Source organism: Heloderma suspectum, chromosome 6 (assembly GCF_057233095.1).
Source record: "Heloderma suspectum isolate Gila_16-S chromosome 6, 16-S_ref, whole genome shotgun sequence".
NCBI classification, from domain to species: domain Eukaryota; kingdom Metazoa; phylum Chordata; class Lepidosauria; order Squamata; family Helodermatidae; genus Heloderma; species Heloderma suspectum.
In genome coordinates this window covers 99,751,684-99,773,337 of record NC_139463.1, presented here as the reverse complement: position 1 = coordinate 99,773,337, position 21,654 = coordinate 99,751,684, and the positions used below count along the sequence as shown (strand labels likewise).

The following is a 21,654-nucleotide window of genomic DNA, read 5'->3' as shown; positions in this document are numbered from 1 at the left end:
CTTCAGTTAGTTGGGACAATTGGCAAGCAGGAGCTGGTAGACCTGTGGTAAGGGGAGGGGATAGAATAACATTGCTGCCTGCAGGGCCTGAGGGGGCTCCTGTACCTGGATGAGTCCTCTAACTCCAGTGGCCAGTGGAGTTTTTCCTGCTGCTATACAACACCTTAAAGGTCTAAGAGTCCTCTCAGAGTCTGCCCTAGGATGCTAAGGGTGCTCCCAGTTGGAGGGGTCCTAGGGCTAACAGTCAGAAGGCCCTGCACAGCTGTTCTGTCTTTTCTTCTTTAATGGATTTTCTGTGGTAAGAAAAAAGACAGAAGAAGTAGTGGATAAACATGGGAGGGTTACAAGAGGATGATGGCATCTGGATCCCCCGTAGAATTCCATGAATGACGCAAGGCTATCACACATTAAGAGAACATTCCTGTGACCCCTAGATGGAGTCTGAGGAGGCATAGGGTGCAGTGGATCTCCTTCTCCAAGGTCGGAGACTGACCTCGGAGGAGATACAACTGTGGATCTCCCACCCAATCAAGCCCCTCCCAGCTGCACAGCTCTGCAATGGTGCCCTTTTCCAAGGTTGTGACCTCAGGAGGGAAGGAACGAGTTTGTTGGCAGGTGGGAAGGGGTAAGGCCTTTCAGCTCCCATCTCCACCCACAGTAAGATGAGTGAGTTAGACAGGCTCAGAGGCCCATCTAACATCAAATGCATTTGGAGAGCTAAGCAGATGTGATGGAGAGCTAAGAAAGCATCTTCCATTCCAGCCCGTCTTGCCAGGCTCTTGACTTAGGATGGATGCAGGGGTCTGAGATTGGACCTCTTCATCTTATGGACATCTATCCCATAGGACTGTGCCCTAACAGTCTTGTCTGGAAGCACCCTTGTCCGGAACAATCTGAATGACTTCATCCCTTTCAAGCTGCACTCTCCCTCTTTCTCTCTTTGACCGACCAATGATGAGCAGGACATCCACCGCAAGCGTATGGAGAAAGATCTCCTGGAGTTGCAGACCCTCATTGACGTACACTTTGAGCAGAGAAAGAAAGAAGAGGAAGAGCTCGTTGGTCTCATGTCAAGGATTGTGAGTACCGGGCAGCAAGGGACTGTGGGTAGCTGGGAGCAGAATGGGGCCTAGCCATTGTGACAGGTCCCCCTTTGCCTCTCTTGTCTAAATGAGCCCTGTGCATTTGGCAAGGCTGGCTGGAACTCCACACCCGGACAGAAGTCCCACCAGTTTCATCTTTTGCACACACACACACATACACACACACACACACAACCTATTGGCATGTGCAACTGCATGTCGCACATTCCACTGATAAAATGTCCATGGGTGCAGAAGGCAAATAGCTGTTCCAGAAAAATCCATGCAAACCAGAAACCCAAATCCCAACCTCCTAGCAAAAATGCTGGCATATTGTAGCTGAAAGTTCTGAACTGCCACTAAGCCTTAGGAGAGGCAATCCAACCTTTTAGAATGGGGGGAAATGCACAAAAGCTGGGAAGCCACCAAACAATTAGGGGGAAAGGGGTTGGGCATGGGGGAGTGTGCATGGCCACCTGGGGAAACCTGGAGGGCTGGACTGGGACCCCAGGTGGGCTGGATTTGGCCCTGGGCCTAAGGTCCTGCACCCCTGCTTCAATCGTTAGCAAAAAGCAATTGTGGGCCCCCTGATTCAGATCTGGATCCCAGTGCCAGTAGAGGGAATTCAGCCTTTTCCCTGTGCTATTTTCCTGTTGAACCCCCTCCGCCAGCCACTATTTGCCCCACTCGGTGCTTTTTGCGAAAATTTAAAATGACATCATCTTGTCCCGTTTGGCCCAGAAAGAAATATGTTTGACCCGGGGGGCGGGGGGGAGGTGCACTAAGTGTGGGGTTGTAAAAAGAGCTAAAGAGCTGGTGAAAGGGAAAGGGTTTTTTAAAAGTTTGCACAAGAAAGGTGTATTTCCTAGTGAGGGGCATGCAACCTGCTCTTCAGGTTTACGTGGAGAGCTCTGCTTAGGTAAATATTTTTACAAGCAATCTAATGTACAAGCAAGCCATTTGATTAGATGTGATAGACAAGAGGGGTGTAGCTAAAGATCTGAGATAGCTAAAAAGGGAATTTCAAGAGGCAGGTAGAACATATTAATTTGGTCCTAGGAATGTGTAGGAAATGGTCTTTCGAAATATAAATACGAGAACACTTTCCAGCTATTTATAATATGAAGAACAACAAGGCTGGATCAGAAAGGCAGCACTGGTTGCTGAAAAGCAGGTACTGAGTAAATGAAAAACCAAGAAGTGAACCAGACATAGACATTACACTAAACCAGAGGTGTTGACACCCTTTCAGCCCAAGGGCCAAATTCAATTTTGGAGAAGCTCTTGGGGACCACATTCTGTTGATGAGTAAGGCTCAAAGCAAAGGGGGTGGGGCTCAAAATACCAAACATACCAGCATATTTTAGCTGAAAGCAATTCCTGCCACTAACAAAGCCTTAGGAGAAGCATTTCAAACTTTTTTTTGGGGGGGGGACTGCACAAAAGCAGGGAAACCACCAAACGATCAGAGGTTGGGGGAAAGGGAGCAGGGCATGGGGACAGGGCATTGTCATCTGAGGAACCCCAGAAGACCGGCTTGGGGCCTCAGGCAGGCCAGATTGAGGCTCAACACCCCTGTGCTAAACTATTGTTGAGCATCATGAGATTTTCATGCTCCTCCCTCTCCTCTTCTTCTGCACCATGGCCATGAGGATGAGTTCAGAAGCTTTAACTTCTGGTTTAGATTTAGGATTAGATTAACTGCAGCTTAATATATTGCCTGTATCTGACAAACCGTGATTACTGTTAACTATGGTTTCTTTGAAACAAGTCAACTTCAAACCATGGGTTATGAAGCTGGCTTGTTTAAACAAACCATGGTAAATGTTATCCTGGCAGCCACACCAGCAGGGAGGGGCAGGGAGTGGAGGGGGCATGTGAGCCTTGCTCTGGCTCATTTGCATTTGCAAGCTGGAGAAACAAAGTGGGAATAAACAGCCTCTTTGTACCAGCACACCACTCCTCACTGCAAGGTAGGATTAGCCAGGAATCCTGGTTTACCATTATGTACGAATGTGCCTCCCCTCTCACTCGGGATCTAAGAACATAAGAAGAACCCTGCTGAATCAGACACAAGGCCTACCTAGTCCAGCATTCTGTTCACACAGTAGCCAGCCAGATGCCCCAGCAGGAAGCCCATGAGATGAGTGCAACAGCACCCTCCCACTCGTATTCCCCAGCAACTTGGCATACAGAGGCATGCTGCTTCTCATAGTGGAGGTACTATATAGCTATCTTGACTAGTAGCTATTGATAGCCTTATCATCTGTGAATTTGGCTAATCCTCATTTAAAGCTGTCCAAATTAGTGGTCATCCCTCTGTCTTGTGGAAGTGAATTCCATTGTTTAGCTATGCCCTGCGTGAAGAAATCCTTCCTTTTATCTGTCCTGAATCTCCCACCAATCAGCTTCATGGGATGACCCCGGGTTCTAGTATTATGAGAAAGTATTTCTCCCTATCCATTTTCACCACACCATGCATAATTTTATACACCTCTATCATGTTTCCCCTTACTCATCTTTTTAATTTAATTTAATTTAATTTAATTGTTTGTTTGTTTGTTTATTAAATTTCTTAATCACCCATCTGGCCGGTCACCTGGCCACTCTGGGCAATGTACAATAATACAACAGTTTAAAACAATAAAATTCCACATTAAAACATCGTATTTCTAAAAAATACCCTAACCCACCCCAAATGCCTGCCTGAACAACCACATTTTTAATCTGTGGTGGGGCCACCACAGAGAAGGCCCTCTCCCTCCTCCTCACCAGCTTAGCTGTCCTGGCTGATGGGACAGAGAGAAGGCCAACCGAGGCTGATCTTGTTGAGCGGCCTATCTGGTGTTGCTGGAGGCGCTCCTTGAGGTAGGCTGGGCTGGAACCGTATAGGGTTTTAAAGGTCAAAACCAACACCTTGAATTTGGCCCGGAAAACAACTGGTAACCAGTGCAACTCCTTCAGCACTGCACAGCTTCCGAACTGTCTTCAAGGGTAACCCCATGTAGAGTGAATTACAGTAGTCTAGACAAGAGGAGACCAAGGCATGTACTACTAGGGATGTACGAAAGTCACTTACCTTTTCGACAGGGTGATTCGCGGTGGGGGGGAGGCGCTCCACACTTCCCCTCGAAATCCTAAACCGCCCGGCTCCACTCCGTGGCGACTCCGTGGAGCTGCCGGCCAGGGCCATCTACAGCCGGAGTTCCAGCCGCGGACGGGCTGCTGCGGATGCAAATGGCGGCCGCCATAGCGGCTGCCATTTGTGTCCTGCGAAGCTGCCGTGATAGGCTACATAACTATTTACATAGCCTATCACAGCAAGCCCCCCCCCCCCAAAAACAGCGTACGCAAATGGTGGCGGCTGCAGCGGCCGTCATTTGCGTTCCCTATTTTGAGCCGTTTTAGCCTACGTAAATATTTACAAAGGCTAGTACGGTGAAAAAAAGGGAACGCAAATAGCGTAGTGGGCGCCATTTGCGTTCCTTTCCCCCCCTCCGTTTTATCCTACATAAATATTTACATAGGGTATTACGGTGAAAAAAAAAGGAACGCAAATAGCGCCCACTATGCTATTTGCATTCCCTTTTTTTCGCCGTAATAGCCTACATAAATATTTACGTAGTCTAAAAGGGCTCAAAATAGGGAACGCAAATGGCAGCCGCCGCCATTTGCATATGCTGGTTGTTGTTTTTTTGGCTTGCTGTGATAGGCTATGATATGCTGTGATAGGCAAAAGGCGTCCCTGCATTAGCCATGATAGGCTACGTAAGTATTTCTGTAGCCTATCATGGCTATGATCAGGAAGCGAATGGTAGCCACAGGGCGGCCGCCATTCGCAAGACAGCATGGACGGAAGCAGGTAAGTGCTCCATTTCGCACGCCTTTCGTGGGTTGGAGGGGCGGGGGCTTCGTTCCACCACGGATTTCGGGGGGCCGAATGCACTGGCATTCGGCCTCACCGAGTTCCTTGGCGGAATTCTTTGACATCCCTATGTACTGCCAATGGGAGCAGATGGTTGGGTGGATAGGGGCGCAGCCGCCTTATCAGATGGAGTTGGTACAGCACTGTACCACAGCTGACACCTGATCCTCCATGGACAGCTGGGAGTCTAAAATGACCCCCAGGCTGCTGACCTGGTCTTTCAAGGGTAGCCGTACCCCATTCAACACCAGGTCAACATCCCCCAGCCTCCTCTCATCTCCCACCCAAAGTACCTCGGTCTTGTCAGGGTTCAGCTTCAGCTTATTCCTCCCCATCCAGCCACTCACCATCTCCAGACATTTGGACAGGGATTCTACGGCCAACCTTGGAGAAGATTTGAACGAGAGGTAGAGCTGCGTGTCATCCGCATATTGATGACACCGCACCCCAAACCTCCTGATGATAGCCCCCAGCGGCTTCACACAGATGTTAAATAGCATCAGGGAGAGGATGGAACCCTGTGGCACCCTACAACCCTGTGGCACCCTTTTTTCTAAACTAAACAGTCCTAGACATTTTAACTTCCTCATAAGAGAGTTGCTGCAGCCCCTTGAACATTTTGGTTGCCCTTCTCTGCACCTTTTCCAGCTCTACAATATCCTTCTGGAGGTGTGATGACTAAAAAGGTGCACAGATCTGATGCAGGGGAGCAGAGCTTCTGCCTAGTAAGACAGCTGTATATCAGTAAATGAAGCCTTCACTGCTGTTTCATCCAAATGAAACTAAGCCTAGCAGTGCTGCCCTTATGAAGCCTCATCCCTCAGGGAATCCACTACAATATAGACCTTGTAGACTTTTGAGTCTGCAAATGGCCTACAAGCTTTTTTGAAATTGTAAAAATGAAAAAGGTAATTACGAACACATAAAAACATAATCTATGCAGTAGACATGTTGCTCTTTACTCCCATCTTGTGGTTAGTTAGCAGCAATGCATGAGCTGAATCCAAAACAGCAGGGAGCAGGGGATGTTCTTGCATATTATATTCAGGACCGGTGTCAAGGGTAGGGATGGTAAGGCACCTGCTGAGAGCCCAGGCCCCAGCAGGGGCCTACTGACAAGAACCCACCAGAGTTGCTCCTCCTCTTCGCCACTGCAACCTGCCTGTTCACCCTCCTCGTGCTCTGGCCCAGACGACGGTGGTGGTGAGGGGACGAGCAGGAGCTCCCACTGCCTGGTTGCTCCCGGGCTCTCTTCCTGTCAAGCAAGCAAGTGGTGGCAATGGTGGGAAAGACAGTGAGGAGCGGGAGCAGCTGGTGACAATGGTGGTGAGAAGGTTGACTCACTGAGGGAGGGGCCCATGGAGGGGTCTTGCCCAAGGGCCCTCCAAAACCTGGAGCCAGCACTCATTATACTGAGGGACATTCAGAAAAATGACACCATGTGGCAAGTTGTGACAAAAAGGAAACTCTTCCTTCAGCATTGGAAGAACCGCCAGGGAGGAATCCTGAAATACATGTTGCATTCCATGTTGCAAGAGAGTTCCACAGATTCGTTTGGGAGCGGCGGGGATATATATTTTCCTTTTCCTTGGGTTGGATCTGGACTTAGTCGTGCTTAGAGTAGGTCCATTGGAATAAACAGGAAGAGTTAGTCCTGACTAACGTAAATCATGTTATTTCAATGGGTCAGCTCTAAGAATGACTGAGTTCAGATCTAACCATTCGGCTTTAAACCTGTTTTGCATTGATCTCATTGAGCATTGCAAAGGTCTCACCCATCTCTCGTGCCCTTTGGCAGGAACACCGGCGTGCCGAACGTGCGGAACAACAGCGGGTTCGCACAGAGAAAGAACGGGAGCGGCAGGCCAAACTCGCCGTGAGTATCAGCATCCTCTGGGGCAGGGTACAAATTCTGGCTCCTGAGAAATTTAAGAAGACAAAGGAGAAATGGACGTTTCTTTAAAAACTCTCCAATGCATTCATTGATCTTCAGTTGGTGGGGCAGGACTAGGGATGTCAGAGAAATCTGCAATGGAATCAAATGAGTTTGGATTTCTACGAATCCGATCCATGGATTCTACAGACCAGCTTTTCCCAAGTTGCCCAGATTCCACGGACTTTACAAACTGCTTTTTTAACTTTCCGGAACTTTACACAAATTTAGTTGTAGAAATATACATAAAATAAAAAAACACTGGCTGAAAATGTCTGTTTCCACCATAGGCTAAAGAATGAAAATGCATGTGGGGGGGGGGATTGTGCATTTGGGGGATTTGTGCAAATGGGGATTTGCACAAATTCAGGAAATTGGAAAAAAATCCGATTCCGGACAACAGAATGAAAGACACTTGACAATCCACAAAACACAGATAGAACGGAGTTTACGAAATCTGTACATCTCTAGACAGGGCTCACAAATGTACAGAGCCAGCTATGGCAGAGTTAGGCAACCCAGTGTCTTCCAGATGCTTTGGACTACAACTCCCATCAGCCCTGGTCAGCATGGCCAATGGTCAGGGATTATGGGAGTTGTAGTTCAAACATCCGGAGGACACTAGGTTGCCTCCCCTGGGGCTTCAGGTTTGAAAGGGCCCTCTAGCCCCGTGGCAAGAAGGCTCCGCCTCCCCTCATGAAGGCTGGTCCTCCCTGAATTGTCACCTGCAGCCATTCCAGCAGGCTGTACTGAGGGAGAGGAGAAGCAGAAGGTAATTAGCTAGTTGGTTTAAATCTAATCCCTAGCTTGCATTGCTGCAGCTGGAAAACGTGTAAGAACAGAAGCCTGAAATGATCTTGAACAAACTTCCACTTGTCAGGAGTGAGACTTCAGTGTCCTGGAAAGCTCCTTGGCCCTCCCTGTTGGCTAGCAAATGCAAAGTAAAGAATGAAAAATTGTGTAAATTTGCCCAGTACAATCAGAATAGGGGTGGACAAAGCTGTCTTGTTCTAGTTAGTCTGTGCCACTGCTGCATGTTTTTACCCATCTTCATTCCATTTCTGCATTAATCTGTGATTTTAAACAAATGTCTTAAAATCATATTTAAATATGTATTTTGATATGTACGTTCATGCACATTTACATGTTTTCTCTCAAAATGCAGCTTAAGTGCCTACTTTATCTGAAACAGCATATTTAAAGGTGCATTTTGATACACGGAAGCTGCAGAGAGTTGTATCACAGCTTTCAGAGATGTGTGAAATCTCTTGGGTGGCTACATCAGTTCCACATATTAGCCTGAGCAGTGCCGATCAGGGCATTTCATATAAGAATTTGCAGAGAACAGATTCCTCAAGCATCCCTAAGCCAGGGGATCATCTAAATATCCCTGGCACGGAGCACCACACTGGCCGTTCTTCTGCAGTGTATGGCAGAGAGAACAGCTCCTTCTCCTTGCTTTGGCTAATGGGTTCCATACTGCCACCCTGTCCAGGAAGAGAAGATGAGGAAGGAGGAGGAGGAAGCCAAGAAGAGAGCTGAAGATGATGCCAAGAAGAAGAAAGTGCTGTCCAATATGGGAGCTCATTTCGGTGGATACCTGGTAAAGGTAGGCTGCCTGAAGGTGGTAAGGATACTCTTACTGACTCTTTGCGCAATCACAACCCTCCCTTCCTCTTTTCCTTCCTTCCAAATAAGTTGAGATGATGTTGCATGTAAGAGTCTGTTATTTCAAAATATAGTCACGTCAGAGACGTGTCATGGTGGGAGAATGGAACCTGATCAAATGATTTAGTTTGACAGGCTGTGTGCTGGAAAGTTGTAGTCCTGGTCTTGCTCTCCAGCTGCCTGATGGAAATTCAGTATAGCCTCTCCCATCACCATGAGACAGACCCACGAAGCACCTGTGCACGATGGGAAATTCAGCTTGCTTCTTAATATGTTGCTCACTTGCATATCCTCCCAATGTACCTGTTTCAGAGATTCACTGTTTTCTCAGTGTGCGTATTCTTGGAGAAGCTGTAGCTTAGTGGTAGAGTGCATGCTTTGTGTACAGAAGGTCTCCGGCTCAATCCTTGGCATCAGAACATGCAAAGATTGCATGAAGGCAATAGTGCTTCCTGGCTATTTCGTCCTTTGGCACCTTTTATTTTGTGGCATAATTCCTCTGATCCTGGAAGTTGCATTTAGCTATAACAGCCAATAGCAGCAGACAGACCTGTCCTCCCATGTTAATTTAATTTCCAGGTTTAGAAAGGACCATATGTAGCAGGACTGAGAGCTTTTCTACATGACATATCGTGCACTCATGATTCCTTACAGTGGTTTACGAATTCTTTAGATGTTGTTGTGATCCTCCAGTTTCACTTCTGTTTTTTAAGAGCACTTTCCCAGGTTTTTTTAGAGTGGGGAAAATGGGGTATTATTTTTGAAAGCAAAAGAACTACTTGTGTATTTGCGCCATTCTGCTACAGCACAGCACTGCCTAAAGGTTATGTAGTGGAAAAGCAGGAAAGGAAAAGCTCTTTGTGTAGAGCTCAGATCTCAATTCTGTGATGAAACAGGAAGTAGATGCAGCGATTAACAGCCTCCTGTAGAAAAGCTCTGGGAAGCAGTGGTGCAGTTAGGTAATTTTTGACTCTGGACTTAACGTTCTTAGAGGGGCTGGGGGCGATACCTTTAGATGATACTGTGCATCACTTACTTCAAAATGTGGGAAGTCAGCCCTGCTGCATTTGGGGGCCATCCTGCTCATTCTGCTGAGTGGAGCCCCAGACCTCTGCCCCGAAGTCCTGCCCTGGCGGTGCCATTGCCTACTCTGCCTTGGAGGGCCTCTGCGAGTCAGAGCAGACAGCACTGGGCTAGATGGGCCAATGGTCTCAATTGGTATCAGGCTGCTTCATGTGGTCCGGGTGTGCACCTGGAGCCGCAGCTCAGCAGCAGAGCACCTGTTTTGCATGCTGAAGGGCCAGGTTCAACCCACGGCATCTCCTCTTAAAAGGACCAGGTAAAAGATAATGGGGAAAGCCTCTGTCTGTAACCCTGGAGAGCTGGGTCAATGCTAGCTGGGGATGCTGGGCGTTGCATCCAACACATGTCAAGGGCACCAGATTGGGGAAGGCTGGGCTAGACAGGCCAGTGGCCTGCCTCAGTATAAGGCATGTGATCAGGTACCAAATGTACACCTTGCCTGCAGCTTGTCCTTACCCATTTGCCTTGTCTAATTGGTACATCCTGTCCAGGTTCACATGATCAGAGAAGGAAAATAAGCCACCGGAGCTTATTTTCCCACCCCACATGTGTCAGTCATGCGCCGCATATTTACCATAATTATCTTCGTCAGGCATGGTTTGACGTGTCCTCTGAACCCGGTGAGGGTGGACAGAGGGGGTGGCTTACAGACCACCCCAAAACCCTAGAGAAGCCGGACACAGATGGGAAGATGGCGGCTGTGCAGTTTGCCGTGTTGCAAAGAGCTCCAGCTTTTCCAGGTTTAAATTTGTTTCAATTTCCCCTAGGAACCTACGCATGGTCCTGTTTTAATCTGTTTTTAATCATTTTAAAAGATTTAGCCCAGTACTGCCCAGCTTTGTCCTTCAACCTTGCAAGTTGTTTTTCTTTTGGAAGGTGGAAAGTACTGTTATCTGAGAAGATAAAACTAAAACAGGGCAGTTATAGCAGTGGGAGGCCTTGAGTGTTTCTGTGGTTGATCGCTTCACCTGCTTATTGTGGATTCGAGCTTATGGAGTTTTGTGAGCTGTTTGTGGCTTGGTGGCTGTTTGGATTTCAGTGTTGGTTACCTCTTCGCACCTGAGCCTGATTGCTGCAGTTGCCTCGATGAAGGGTTTGTAAAGTAAAAGAAGTGACTGAGAAGATAAACCTCTAAAGATTGTGTGCAACAAAAAGGCGGTTGGCAGTTTTTGGAGGGCAGCGAGAGGAGAGGAGACAGAAAGAAGCTGCCGTTGGTCTACTGCACAGTCAGTCATATTCAGAGACACCACCCAGGTTTGTGGATGGCTTGTGCACGGATTGTGGAGACAACCAGATGGTGATGGCTGGGAATCTGGGAACTTACAATCTTATACAGTGGGTCCCAGAAAGTGAGCTAGAAGCCCTTTAGCCTTGCTCTCATCTCCTGACCCTAAACAACTTAAACCTGATGACTTTTTTGCTCTGACAATTACTTGCTCAAGCACCAGAGACTATGCAATACCAGTGTCTAACATTTCTAATTGTCTGACTGTAGAAGAGACACCTATGTATGGGCTTGACAATAATATGCCACCTGTTTTAGGAGGCCTTGCTGGTAAACCTGATGTGGATTCTGCCATAGATCTTGGAAATATTTTGGTTGACCAGTTTTGTTTGGTCTCAAAAATGGTTCAGTCAGTATACGTTCTCCTCAATGATATTAATGCTAAGTTAAACAATCTTTTGTCTTTTAAGAAGAATGGTAAACTTGATAATTTTCTGTTTGATTCTACTCCAGGGAAGGGGCTATCCCAAGAGAGGGTTAAGGGCAAGCAGAATCTCATTGCCACTCAGATTAATGGCAACTCGGAAAGAGGTGTTCCCTCTGGGACTAAGTACACAGCACATGCCAGAGGTCAGCCCCCCCAGAGCTCTTGGGTTTACTCACAAGAGTACAAGGAAGGTCCTTTGAAACAGCGCAGTTCTTTGGAAAAAGTTTCCTTCCAGCTGATGCTCCAATACTGTCAGATTAGTTTGGCAGTTTTACCCGTTCATAGATATCATCCTCCTTGGAATGCAAAATCAAAAGCAACATATTTTTTGCACTCTCTTTTAAAATGCAACCTTAAGTACATTGATTTATTGGGTGTTAAGACCCTCTATAAACCCTCTTTCTTTAAAAGATGCTTCTTTACCTTTGCTACACCTGCTACTCCTTTGATTATGAAAAAAAGACAAGGTGTTGAAGGAGAGGGGAGCAGTCCCCATCCAGGTATTTTGCAATACTGTTGAACTCCCATGGAAAGCAGGCTTCAGGTTCAAATACAACCGTTATAGCAAGATTGCTCAGGAAGTTAGAGGATCCCGCTCACAACCTAATTAGTTGGGATGAACCTGAAGTAGCACAGCTGCCCAAAAGTTCAGCTTTCCCAGTAGGGTGCTTTGAGGATCCTTCAGAAGAAAGGTTGATTGATTCCTTTGCTGCTGTCCCTGTTACTGAACAAACATCTATCGTAGAGAGGCTGGGAACTTTAAGAAGCAGTCTCTTGAGTATGAGAAGCTCTAGATTTATCTCTTTGGCTACAGTAGTGTCGAATCCTCATTCGAGTGATGGTCTAGTCCAGTTCCTGTTAAATAAGTCCCAAACAGTTAATCTTCCTGTTAATCCTGGGGACACTGATAGACTTCAGTCACCCAAAGAATATAACTTTAAGCAGTTTTCTCATGATTATAGACTAGTACAGGAATGGACAGCCCAACACTTCTTGGAATCTTCTGAGAATGGCACAGAATTACCATGTAAAAGCCCCAATTCTTTGGTCCTGGCACAACCTTTACTTTCTGGTAAAAGGTGCATACATAGTAATCCAGATATAGAAACAATTATACCAGCCTGACAATTACATATACAGTACTTACTTGGAATATCATGGGCTGAGGAAACAAGTTCTATGATGCAGACTTTGCCATTTATCTACAAAATTCTTTGCTTACAAGAAACATGGGCTCATGAAATCAATTTACTATTCCTTCAGGGATTTCATTCATTTTCTGTCCCAGCTGTAAAAAAAATTAGTGTAAAAGGTCATGGTAGGGGTGGTCTTACTACATTCATTTAAGTTGATTTGCAAGCTGACATACGACCGTTGAATGGCATTTCTCAGCAGTACATACAGGTCCTTTTTATTAAGGGAAAATATACAGGACTTTTATTTGTATAAATGTTTATTTTCCACTTACCCTGTCCAGAGATTTAGGTCCTAATAGCATTTGGAACAGCTTATCTGAAACCTTGACTCTTCTGGAGTTTCAGTAGCCCAATATAAGGTTTCTGCTATGTGGGGATTTTAATACTAGAACTGGGGTTGGTCTGTCTAAACGAGTGGTTGGCACCAACTATGGAGGATGCTCCCAACATTTGCTTACAGGTAGCGTTTCCCAAGATGAAACTATAAAGAAGTCAGGCTTCAGCTTCCTAGACATTTTATTTTTGCATAATCTACAATATCTGCATGGAACCTGTTTTGACAAGACTATGGGCACCTATACCTATTTGACTAACAGCGATGCCAGTACAATAGATTATACGGCAGTTTCTGTCAACTTATTGCCTGACATATACAGTTTTGAGGTTGACAACAAGGTTGAAAGTGATCACTTCCCCTTGTTGCTAACAATTGATCTCCTAAATCCCTGTCTCCCTCATTTCTTCCAAAACTTGGACGGAGTTCATTTTGGGGAGTATGCTGTCAATCAACCTTAGGTCCTCTATTTTTCAGAACTGAAGAGCATTACTTTTAAATTGCCTCACTGAGGAATCAGGGGGGTGTCTCCACGAGCGATTTACTGAGAGGTTGATGCGTTTGGAGGTTGTGCAGGGCGCATGATGTCGTGGCCATCCTGCAGCCACCGTGGAGTTTTGCGCCAAAAAAAGTTTTTTCTGAGACTACTTTTAGTCCGATTGTTTTCCTTAATTTGGCTTGTCTGTGCTTCTGTTGTGGTGTGCGCCAGCCCTCCACATTTACTCCAGCATGATAGCCCTGCCTGGGGGTTGTCTTTCACCTGGCCATGACCTCATTGACCCCAGTCAAAGGGTGTTTCCCCAATATTTCCCCACCTGTGTTTCCCCAGTGTTTCTGCCATTTCACAGTTGGCTGTCAGAGTTCTGAGCTACCTCATGGTATTTACTTCACCTTGCCTACCACTAAACTCTGGTGTCCATCCCCACAAAGTATAAGTGTGCTCCAGGCAGTCTCTACATTTTTTTTTAAAGAAAAGCATAAAAGTGCAAGGTCAAAATAGCACATTAGCACTACATTGTGAACCTGAAGTAAGCGCTCCAGGTTCACCAACTACAGCTGCCTGTGGACTGTAAATTGTATCGATCTTGGACATTCAAAGTCGTTACTGCATCAGGGGCTAAGGCTTCCACTGCTAAAAATGCCATGGGGTGAGGAATACATATACTTGGCGAGATTGCAGTTCCTGAGGTAGTTACTGGGGAACCCGCAGTTGCACATTTAAAAAATACCCTATCACACCATAATGAAATAGTGCATTTGTGTAGCAATACCTATACCCCCATAGCACTATAGCAAAATAGCACATTTGAACAGGAGTAGCTATACCCCTATAGCACTATTGCGAAATAGCATATTTGAACAGGAGTGCAGATTGTTGCTGCTGTGGTTTTAGAGGGACAGTAATGAGAAAATTGGGGGGAATCGGGCATAGGTTGCAGAGGCAGGCGGTTGGCACACAACGGCCAGAGAAAGCAGAAAGGGCAGAAAAAGCGAGAGTGGGAAGGAGTGGGTGGGAGGGAGGGAGGGAACAGGCTCTCTAAGTGACGATGTGGATGAGACTCCAGCGGGTAGCCACCCAAACAATTCACGGTAAACTGCCATGTGACTTGCCGAGAGCCCCAGGCTAGCTTTGGGATAATCTGGGCTTTCAAGCCCTGTGTGTCTCCATGTGGAGCAGATTCGACTCCAGTAAAAACCACAGCAAAGTGAAGAGCGAACTAAACCCATCACCATGGAGATCCCCCACAGACTCTGATTCAAATACTTTACATGCTTATCAAACCATTATTCAAAATCTTAGACCTAAGTTGGCCTGTAATAAACAGTTCAATTTCTATAGATTAGTAATTAAAAGATGGTTTGACTAAGAATGCAGAACTGCCAGGAAAATATTAATGACTCACTCTCTCCAGGCATTGAGGAATAAAGTGATTATCTCTCTGGACTTTTTAATGTCTCTGAGGTCATCTTATAAGGCACTTTTAAAACAAAACAAAAAAGGAGATATATGCTAAATTGTAATGGCAACCCCTAGGCCTGGCTGTAACAGAAAAGAAGGAGTCCCAGTTTTGGGATATTGTTTCCTTTGGTTTGGTGCAGTTAGGTCTTTTATAGTGGGGCAAATATCAGCAAATATCATATTCATTTCAGTACGCTCTATGGACCCATTCTTGTGGGAACTAACTCTCCCACTGCTCTTGAAGTCATTAATTTATCTCATTGGCTCCCTGTTACTGTAACTGAGATAAAGAACCTTATTGCATCCCTAACTCTGGGCAAGGCTCCAGGAGAAAACATGATGCCTCCAGAAATATACAAGCATTTTCCCGACTGGTGGGCTCCAATATTAGCTGAAGTGTTTACTCAGATTAATAGTACAGGTATATTCCCAGTTGGTTGGAAACAGAGTATTGTCATCCCAATATACAAGAAGGGTGATAAGCAGGATCCGAACAATTATCGACCAATAAGTGTTTTGGACATTGACTCTAAGCTATATTGTAAAATTTTATTAAACAAGCTGGGGGATTGGGAGTCTTCTAACCATATTATCTATTCTGAACAGGCTGGTTTCAGAACTTAAAGCCAAAGTACTACTTATAATTGTTTGACTCTTTATTTTTAGCCCAAGAAGGCTTTGCAGGACCTACTAAACGTCTTCACGTTGCCTTTGTTGACTTAGCTGTGGCCTTCAACTCAACTGATAGAGAGCGGCATAAATTGGCCAACACTAATATCAATAAATGTCTCTTGTTTTTGATTAAGGAAGTCTATTCAAACACAACCACCACAACCACCACAGTAAGAGTGGGGATTACTGGTTCATTAACTGAACCCATCCCCACCAACAGAGGGGTAAAACAAGGGTGTCTTTTGGCTCCAATACTTTTAAATTTATATTTGAATGATATAGTTTTAGAATTATCTGGGCCAGAATTTTTTCCTCCTGCAGTTGGGTCAAAAAAAGAAGTTTGTATTCTCCTGTATGCTGACAACATGATTTTATTATCACTTACTCGTATAGGTTTAAGTAGGCTGCTGTCTAACCTCAGTGAATACTATCCTAAAGAAAGCTTAAATATTAATTATGCTAAAACAAAGGTGATGGTGTTCAGAAAGAGACATTCCCACTTCTGATGGTCCCTTGATGGCCATCAGATTGATCAGTGCCGGGAATTTAAATATCTTGCCATTCATTTTACAGAAAATCTGTCCTGGAAAGCTCACGTAGAAGCAACTAAAGTAATAGCCTTAAGAACTATTGGAGCCATTCTTACATTTTATCTTACTGCAGGAAGCGGCTTAGTTGATCCAGCTCTGAAAATTGTTCAGAGTAAGGTAATTGCTCAAATTTTATATGGGGCTGCAGTTTGAGGTTGGGATGATGCCCTAACAGTCAAATTGGAGGCCCTTCAAAATAGATTTCTTTGTTGTTCAGTCGTTCAGTCGTGTCCGACTCTTCGTGACCCCATGGACCATAGAACGCCAAGCCTTCCTGTCCTGCGCTCTCTCCTGGAGCGTGCTCAAGTCCATATTCATTGCATCAGTGATGCTATCTAGCCATCTCATCCTCTGCCGTCCCCTTCTCCTTTTGCCTTCAGTCTTTCCCAGCATCAGGGTCTTTTCCAGTGAGTTTTCTCTTCCCGTTAGGTGGCCAAAATATTGGAGCTTCAGCTTCAGTATCTGTCCTTCCAATGAGCACTCAGGGTTGATTTCCTTTAGTATGGACTGATTTGACCTCTTTGCAGTCCAGGGGACTCGTAAGAGTCTTCTCCAGCAATCTTTTAATTTTGCCTCTTGGCCCTCCCACAGGCTTGGTTCGGGCAGAGGTTGGTCTTCCCTCCCTTGGAGCTCATATTCACTCTGCCTTGATTAATTACTGGAGAATCTTAAAAGAATCCTCTGTCCAGGTTTTCCCTAAATTATGTTATGAACAGCTGCTGAATTGTAAATTCTGGAGCTCAAGATATTATAATTTACTAGTACAACGCTATTTTACCTCAGTTGATGGATTTTCTACTCTGAATTCAAAAGAGAGGCTTGATGAATGTATTTTTTGTCACAACGTTTCCCTGGACAGACAGGCTATGAATAATTCAAGATTTTCAAAATGGCACAGGCTCTACAAATATGACCATCAGAAAGCTGCATATTTGACAAAGCTTCCTTTCCTAAAACTTAGGCAAGCTTTCACAGCTCTTCATTTTCAAACTATGCCAACAACTATGATTGACGGCAGCTATTCTCAGATTCCTCTGGCTCAACGTTTATGAATTTGTGATGCTCCAGAGATTGAAAATCTGCCACATTATTTGCTGTCATGCCCTTTGTATTCTGAACCAAGGTCTAAGTTTCTAGGTTTTATTTTGTCTTACCTGTATAATAACACTGTTCCAGAGAAGAGTTTTTAATATTTTGTCTGATATAGATCCCACCGTAACTCACAAGGTCTCTCTCTTTGCTTTGGCAGCATCGAGAATTCATGCAAAATTTATCTCTGATAATGCAGTTGACTGTTTTGGAGATGCCTTGTTTTAGTGATCTTTCAGCTGTCTTAATTCTCAGATCATAATTATCCATTTAAATGTGGAAGCAATATATTCTAAATGAATTTTAATGAATTTTAAATAGTGTACAGTGAATATATTTTAGTTTTAATCATTTTAGATTTTGACTTCATGATGTATTAGCCCTAATCTGTTTTAGTTGCTTTGTATATGTGAAGGGCCTATGGCCCACTTTAAATAAATAATGAATGATCTAGAATAAGCCATGGTTTCCAGGGTGCTTTGTAAAGCCACCCACCTTCCACCCTCACCAGGTTCAGACAACATGACAAACTGCGCCTGGCAAGGGAAATTATGGTAATTACACAGTGCATGACCAGTATGCGTGGGGTGGGAAGATAAGCTACAGTGGCATATTTTCCTTCCCCGATCATGTGAACCCAGTCAGTGTTGTTATTTGCTGTACTTGCTCTTGATATCCAAGCTGAGCCTCTGGGACAGGGCAGGCTAGAAGTCCAATTCTGTTTTCAAAAAGGTGATCCACACCAGAAGCAGCTGGATCTCAGAGCCCAATAAGAGAGAGGCCTTCCCTTGGGAGTCCCAACCCTGTAACAGCAGCCACTTCTGATCCCAGTGACACTCTCTTTGCCCGCTGTCCCACAGGCAGAGCAAAAACGTGGCAAGAGGCAGACGGGCCGTGAGACAAAGGTCCGGATCTTATCAGAACGGAGGAAACCGCTTAATATAGACAACTTAAGCGAGCAGCAGCTGAGGTTTGTAAGGGAGCAGAGCTGTGCTGGCGTGCTTTTGCCAGGGAAGGCTGGGAGAACTAATTTTTCAGAAGAAAGAGGGGGCTTTATCAGAGGGGAGGGGGCAACAGAGTTTGTCTCTCTGTGTGTCTTTCTCTCTGTCCAGGGACAAGGCCAAGGAACTACATGACTGGATCCATGAGCTTGAATCAGAGAAGTTTGACCTGATGGAGAAGCTCAAATGTCAGAAGTATGAGGTAGGGAGAAGAATGAAAGCCCTTTCCCCTATTAGGTGGGGCTGTCAGATCTGAAACAGGACATGTTCAGAGGGACATCATGAAATGTAGAAGTGCAATATGACTATCTTGTCCAATGGTAATAGAATGCCCCAATGCAGGCAACAGAAATCGCACTCTTATCTCCTCTGTAGCTGTACACCGTATCTTCAAAGCTCACTCTACCTACCTACCTACCTACCTACTTACCTCTGTGTTGTAGTTATTGTTCTTGGACCAGGTCAACCTTGCCACAGCAGTCTATGCCCTGATAACCTCCTAATTTGATTACTGCAATGCATTTTACATGGGGCTTCCCTTGAAGACAGTCTGAAAGCTGCAGCTGGTGCCATATGGGTGTTGCCTAGGGCAGTGAGACATAATAATATTACACCAACCCTGGAAGCTCTGAACTGGCTGCCAGTGCAGTAGTGGGCCTAATTCAAGTTGCTGGTACTGGCGTTCAAAGTGCTAACTGGCACAGGACGCAAGTACTTGAAGGATCACCTTCTCCGGTGCCAACCGACCCAAGTTTTAAGATCAGTAGGGGAGACTGTTGGTGGTGCTCCTGGGTGTCTAACATGTGGCTCGTTGGTCTAACACTTGAAGCAGGGCCGTCTTGATAGTGGCTCCCAGTTCATGGAACTCCTTCCCTGTAGAGATCTGACTGGCCCCCACGTGGTTTGCATTTAGGCATCAGTTAAAAACGTACCTGTTTTTGCAGACTTTCAGAGCATGGTGGATGTTGATGGTAATTGTCTAATTTCTGTGACGTGGGATTGGCTTGACTTATTAATGAAGAAGCATGGTAAATTATTTAACTCTGCTTATTTTTTTAAGACAAGGATAGTCTTGACTATGGAGATTTCCCTAGTGCCAAAATGATATTAACATCCATTGCCTCTGTCATTTTTCTTCCCATCCAGATCAATGTTCTCTACAATCGCATCAGCCATGCCCAGAAATTGTGAGTGAGCCCCGGAGACTCAAAATACCTTTGCCTCAAATCCCACTGCCGCTTTTCCTCTCCCCCACCCCCACTCCTATGTTTTTATAGCTACCATATGCATTTTCATACATGGAATCCAGATCCCTGCAGTCTAGAACTAGAGGATGGAATTGGTCTAGGAGAGAGCAGTTTCTAGAGTTCAAGTGGAACTATGCAGAAATTATTTTTTCTAATCCAAATATTTCAGATTTTGAAAATGGATATTTGAGGTTCAAAATCATATCTTGGCGGGGGTGGGTGGGTAGTGAAATGTAGGTCTTCTGACCTTAACCTGAGCAATCACACCCATCAGAAGCTGAAATCTAGCCATGGTCCTGAAAATTGACTCAGAATTCAAAATTTCAGAGTTGGAAATCTGTATGTCAGATTTCAGTCTTCTAAATTCAGGGACTGGGATTTTGATCAGAGTTTGGTCTGAATTTTCCTTCCAAATTATATTTCAGATACAAATATGTTCCAAGAGTACAAACTAACTTAATTCATAGAGCGGGGTGTAATATTTTAAATATGTGTGTGTATGTGTTTATTTTTAGTGAAAGGAATATGAAATATTTCACATGTGATAACTGGTACATCTTCCTCTCGCAGCAAAAAGGGTGCCGGAAAAGCCAGACTTGGTGGCCGCTGGAAGTAGAAGAGAAGAAGCCCATGTGCACACTCAGAACTGGAAACCTCAGTGGCAGCGAAAGTGATATTGATCAACATCCCATTGCTTCCTATGCCTTGTCCTGTGTTGAAGGTTGACCCCCTGCCCTGTGTCCATTCTCCTCCACTCCTTGTCATGTGTGCCTGTAACATGTTTCGTGTCACAAGCCACACACAATAAACCAACCTCTCCCTGCTGCGGAACCTCTCTGGCGAGTAAATTCCTTTCTGTTAATAGACACAAAGGACAAAAGCACAGTGTATTTCAACCTTCCCCAACCTCGTGCCCTCCAGATGTGTTGGACTACAACTCCCATGATTCCCAGCCAGCATGGCCATGGTTGGCGAGGGACAATGTATTTTAGTGATGGGGAAGAAATGGAAGATAGATAGATAGATAGATAGATAGGGGGTTCTGATACAGAATGGGAGAGGTGAATCGAACAGAGTCTGGATGCACCAAATATACAACAGACCAAGGTGAAACCTGGCATCTTACTTATCTGGCCAGGTTCATTCTCTGCAACTATCTTCAACCCCTTTGTGAATCTACCCTGTCTCCTGACCTCTGGCAGACACAAGTTATAGTAGCACTGCAGAGCCATCTAGTGGCTATTTTTTACCATTCCATTATTTCATAGAATCATAGAATAGTAGGGTTGGAAGGGGCCTACAAGGCCATCGAGTCCAACCCCCTCTATTTCTCACTGTCCTTTTCCTTTTAGCCTGTGTACAATTAATTTGGAACAAAAGACTTTTCCCTCCTTTCATCTTCTAATTTATTTGCATGTTCAGGTTAGTTTGTGGCGCCACGCTATGCATGTCTACTGAAATGTAAGCCTCACTGAGTCCAATGGGGTTTACTCCCAGATAAGTAGGTATAGGATTGCAGCCTTAGGGTGCAATCCTATGGACTGTGTCCTTATCGCTTCGGGGCTTCCAAGACTCCTATACCCTGCCAGGCTGAAGGCAGCAGGGCAGGAGGTGCAGTAAAGGCAATCTTTGCTTCCCCAAAAGGTCATTTAGTGCGGGAGATGCTCTGGAGATTGATGGCATCATCTAAAGGGCCCGCAAATCTCCGTGAGTAACCAATCCCAATAGCAGGATAAAAGCTCCATGTGAAGAAGCCCGATGAATGCTGATACAGCTGTCGAAATCACAAATTCACACATGCGCACACCGTACATTTACCCATCCTGAGTCATGGAGAATTGGCTAGATTATAGGCAATATAAAATAAACAGTCTTGGGATATTTGGGCAGGGAAGATTGGGTAGTCAGTGTGGTCTAGTGGTTACAGTGTTGGACTGGTGAGAGCCAGTGTGGTTAGAGTGTTGACTTGGGATTGGGGAGACCCGGGTTCAATCCCCCTGTTGGCCATGAAGCTCAGTGGGTGACTTCAGGCTGGTCACTCACTCTCAGCCTAACCTACCTCACAGGGTAGGATAAAAAATGGGGATGAGGATGATGTATGCCATCTTGGGCTCCTTGGAGGAAAAGATGGGATATAAACATGGTATGACTCAAGCTCAGTC

The 21,654-nt window shown here is 45.3% G+C and overlaps 1 protein-coding gene and 1 pseudogene across 1 annotated transcript in view; both read left to right on the top strand.

Moving 5' to 3' along the window:
* Positions 1–19,436, top strand: part of TNNT1 (troponin T1, slow skeletal type) — a 29,645-nt gene extending 10,209 nt beyond the window's left edge. The window contains exons 5-10 of the mRNA XM_084807766.1: positions 963–1,079; positions 6,806–6,883; positions 8,436–8,549; positions 18,105–18,214; positions 18,357–18,447; positions 19,392–19,436. Of these exons, the coding sequence (XP_084663892.1) occupies positions 963–1,079; positions 6,806–6,883; positions 8,436–8,549; positions 18,105–18,214; positions 18,357–18,447; positions 19,392–19,436 (555 nt within the window). The remainder of the gene's footprint in view (positions 1–962; positions 1,080–6,805; positions 6,884–8,435; positions 8,550–18,104; positions 18,215–18,356; positions 18,448–19,391) is intronic.
* LOC146342061 (uncharacterized) lies at positions 12,561–13,394 on the top strand (annotated as a pseudogene).
* Positions 19,437–21,654: the final 2,218 nt, after the last annotated feature.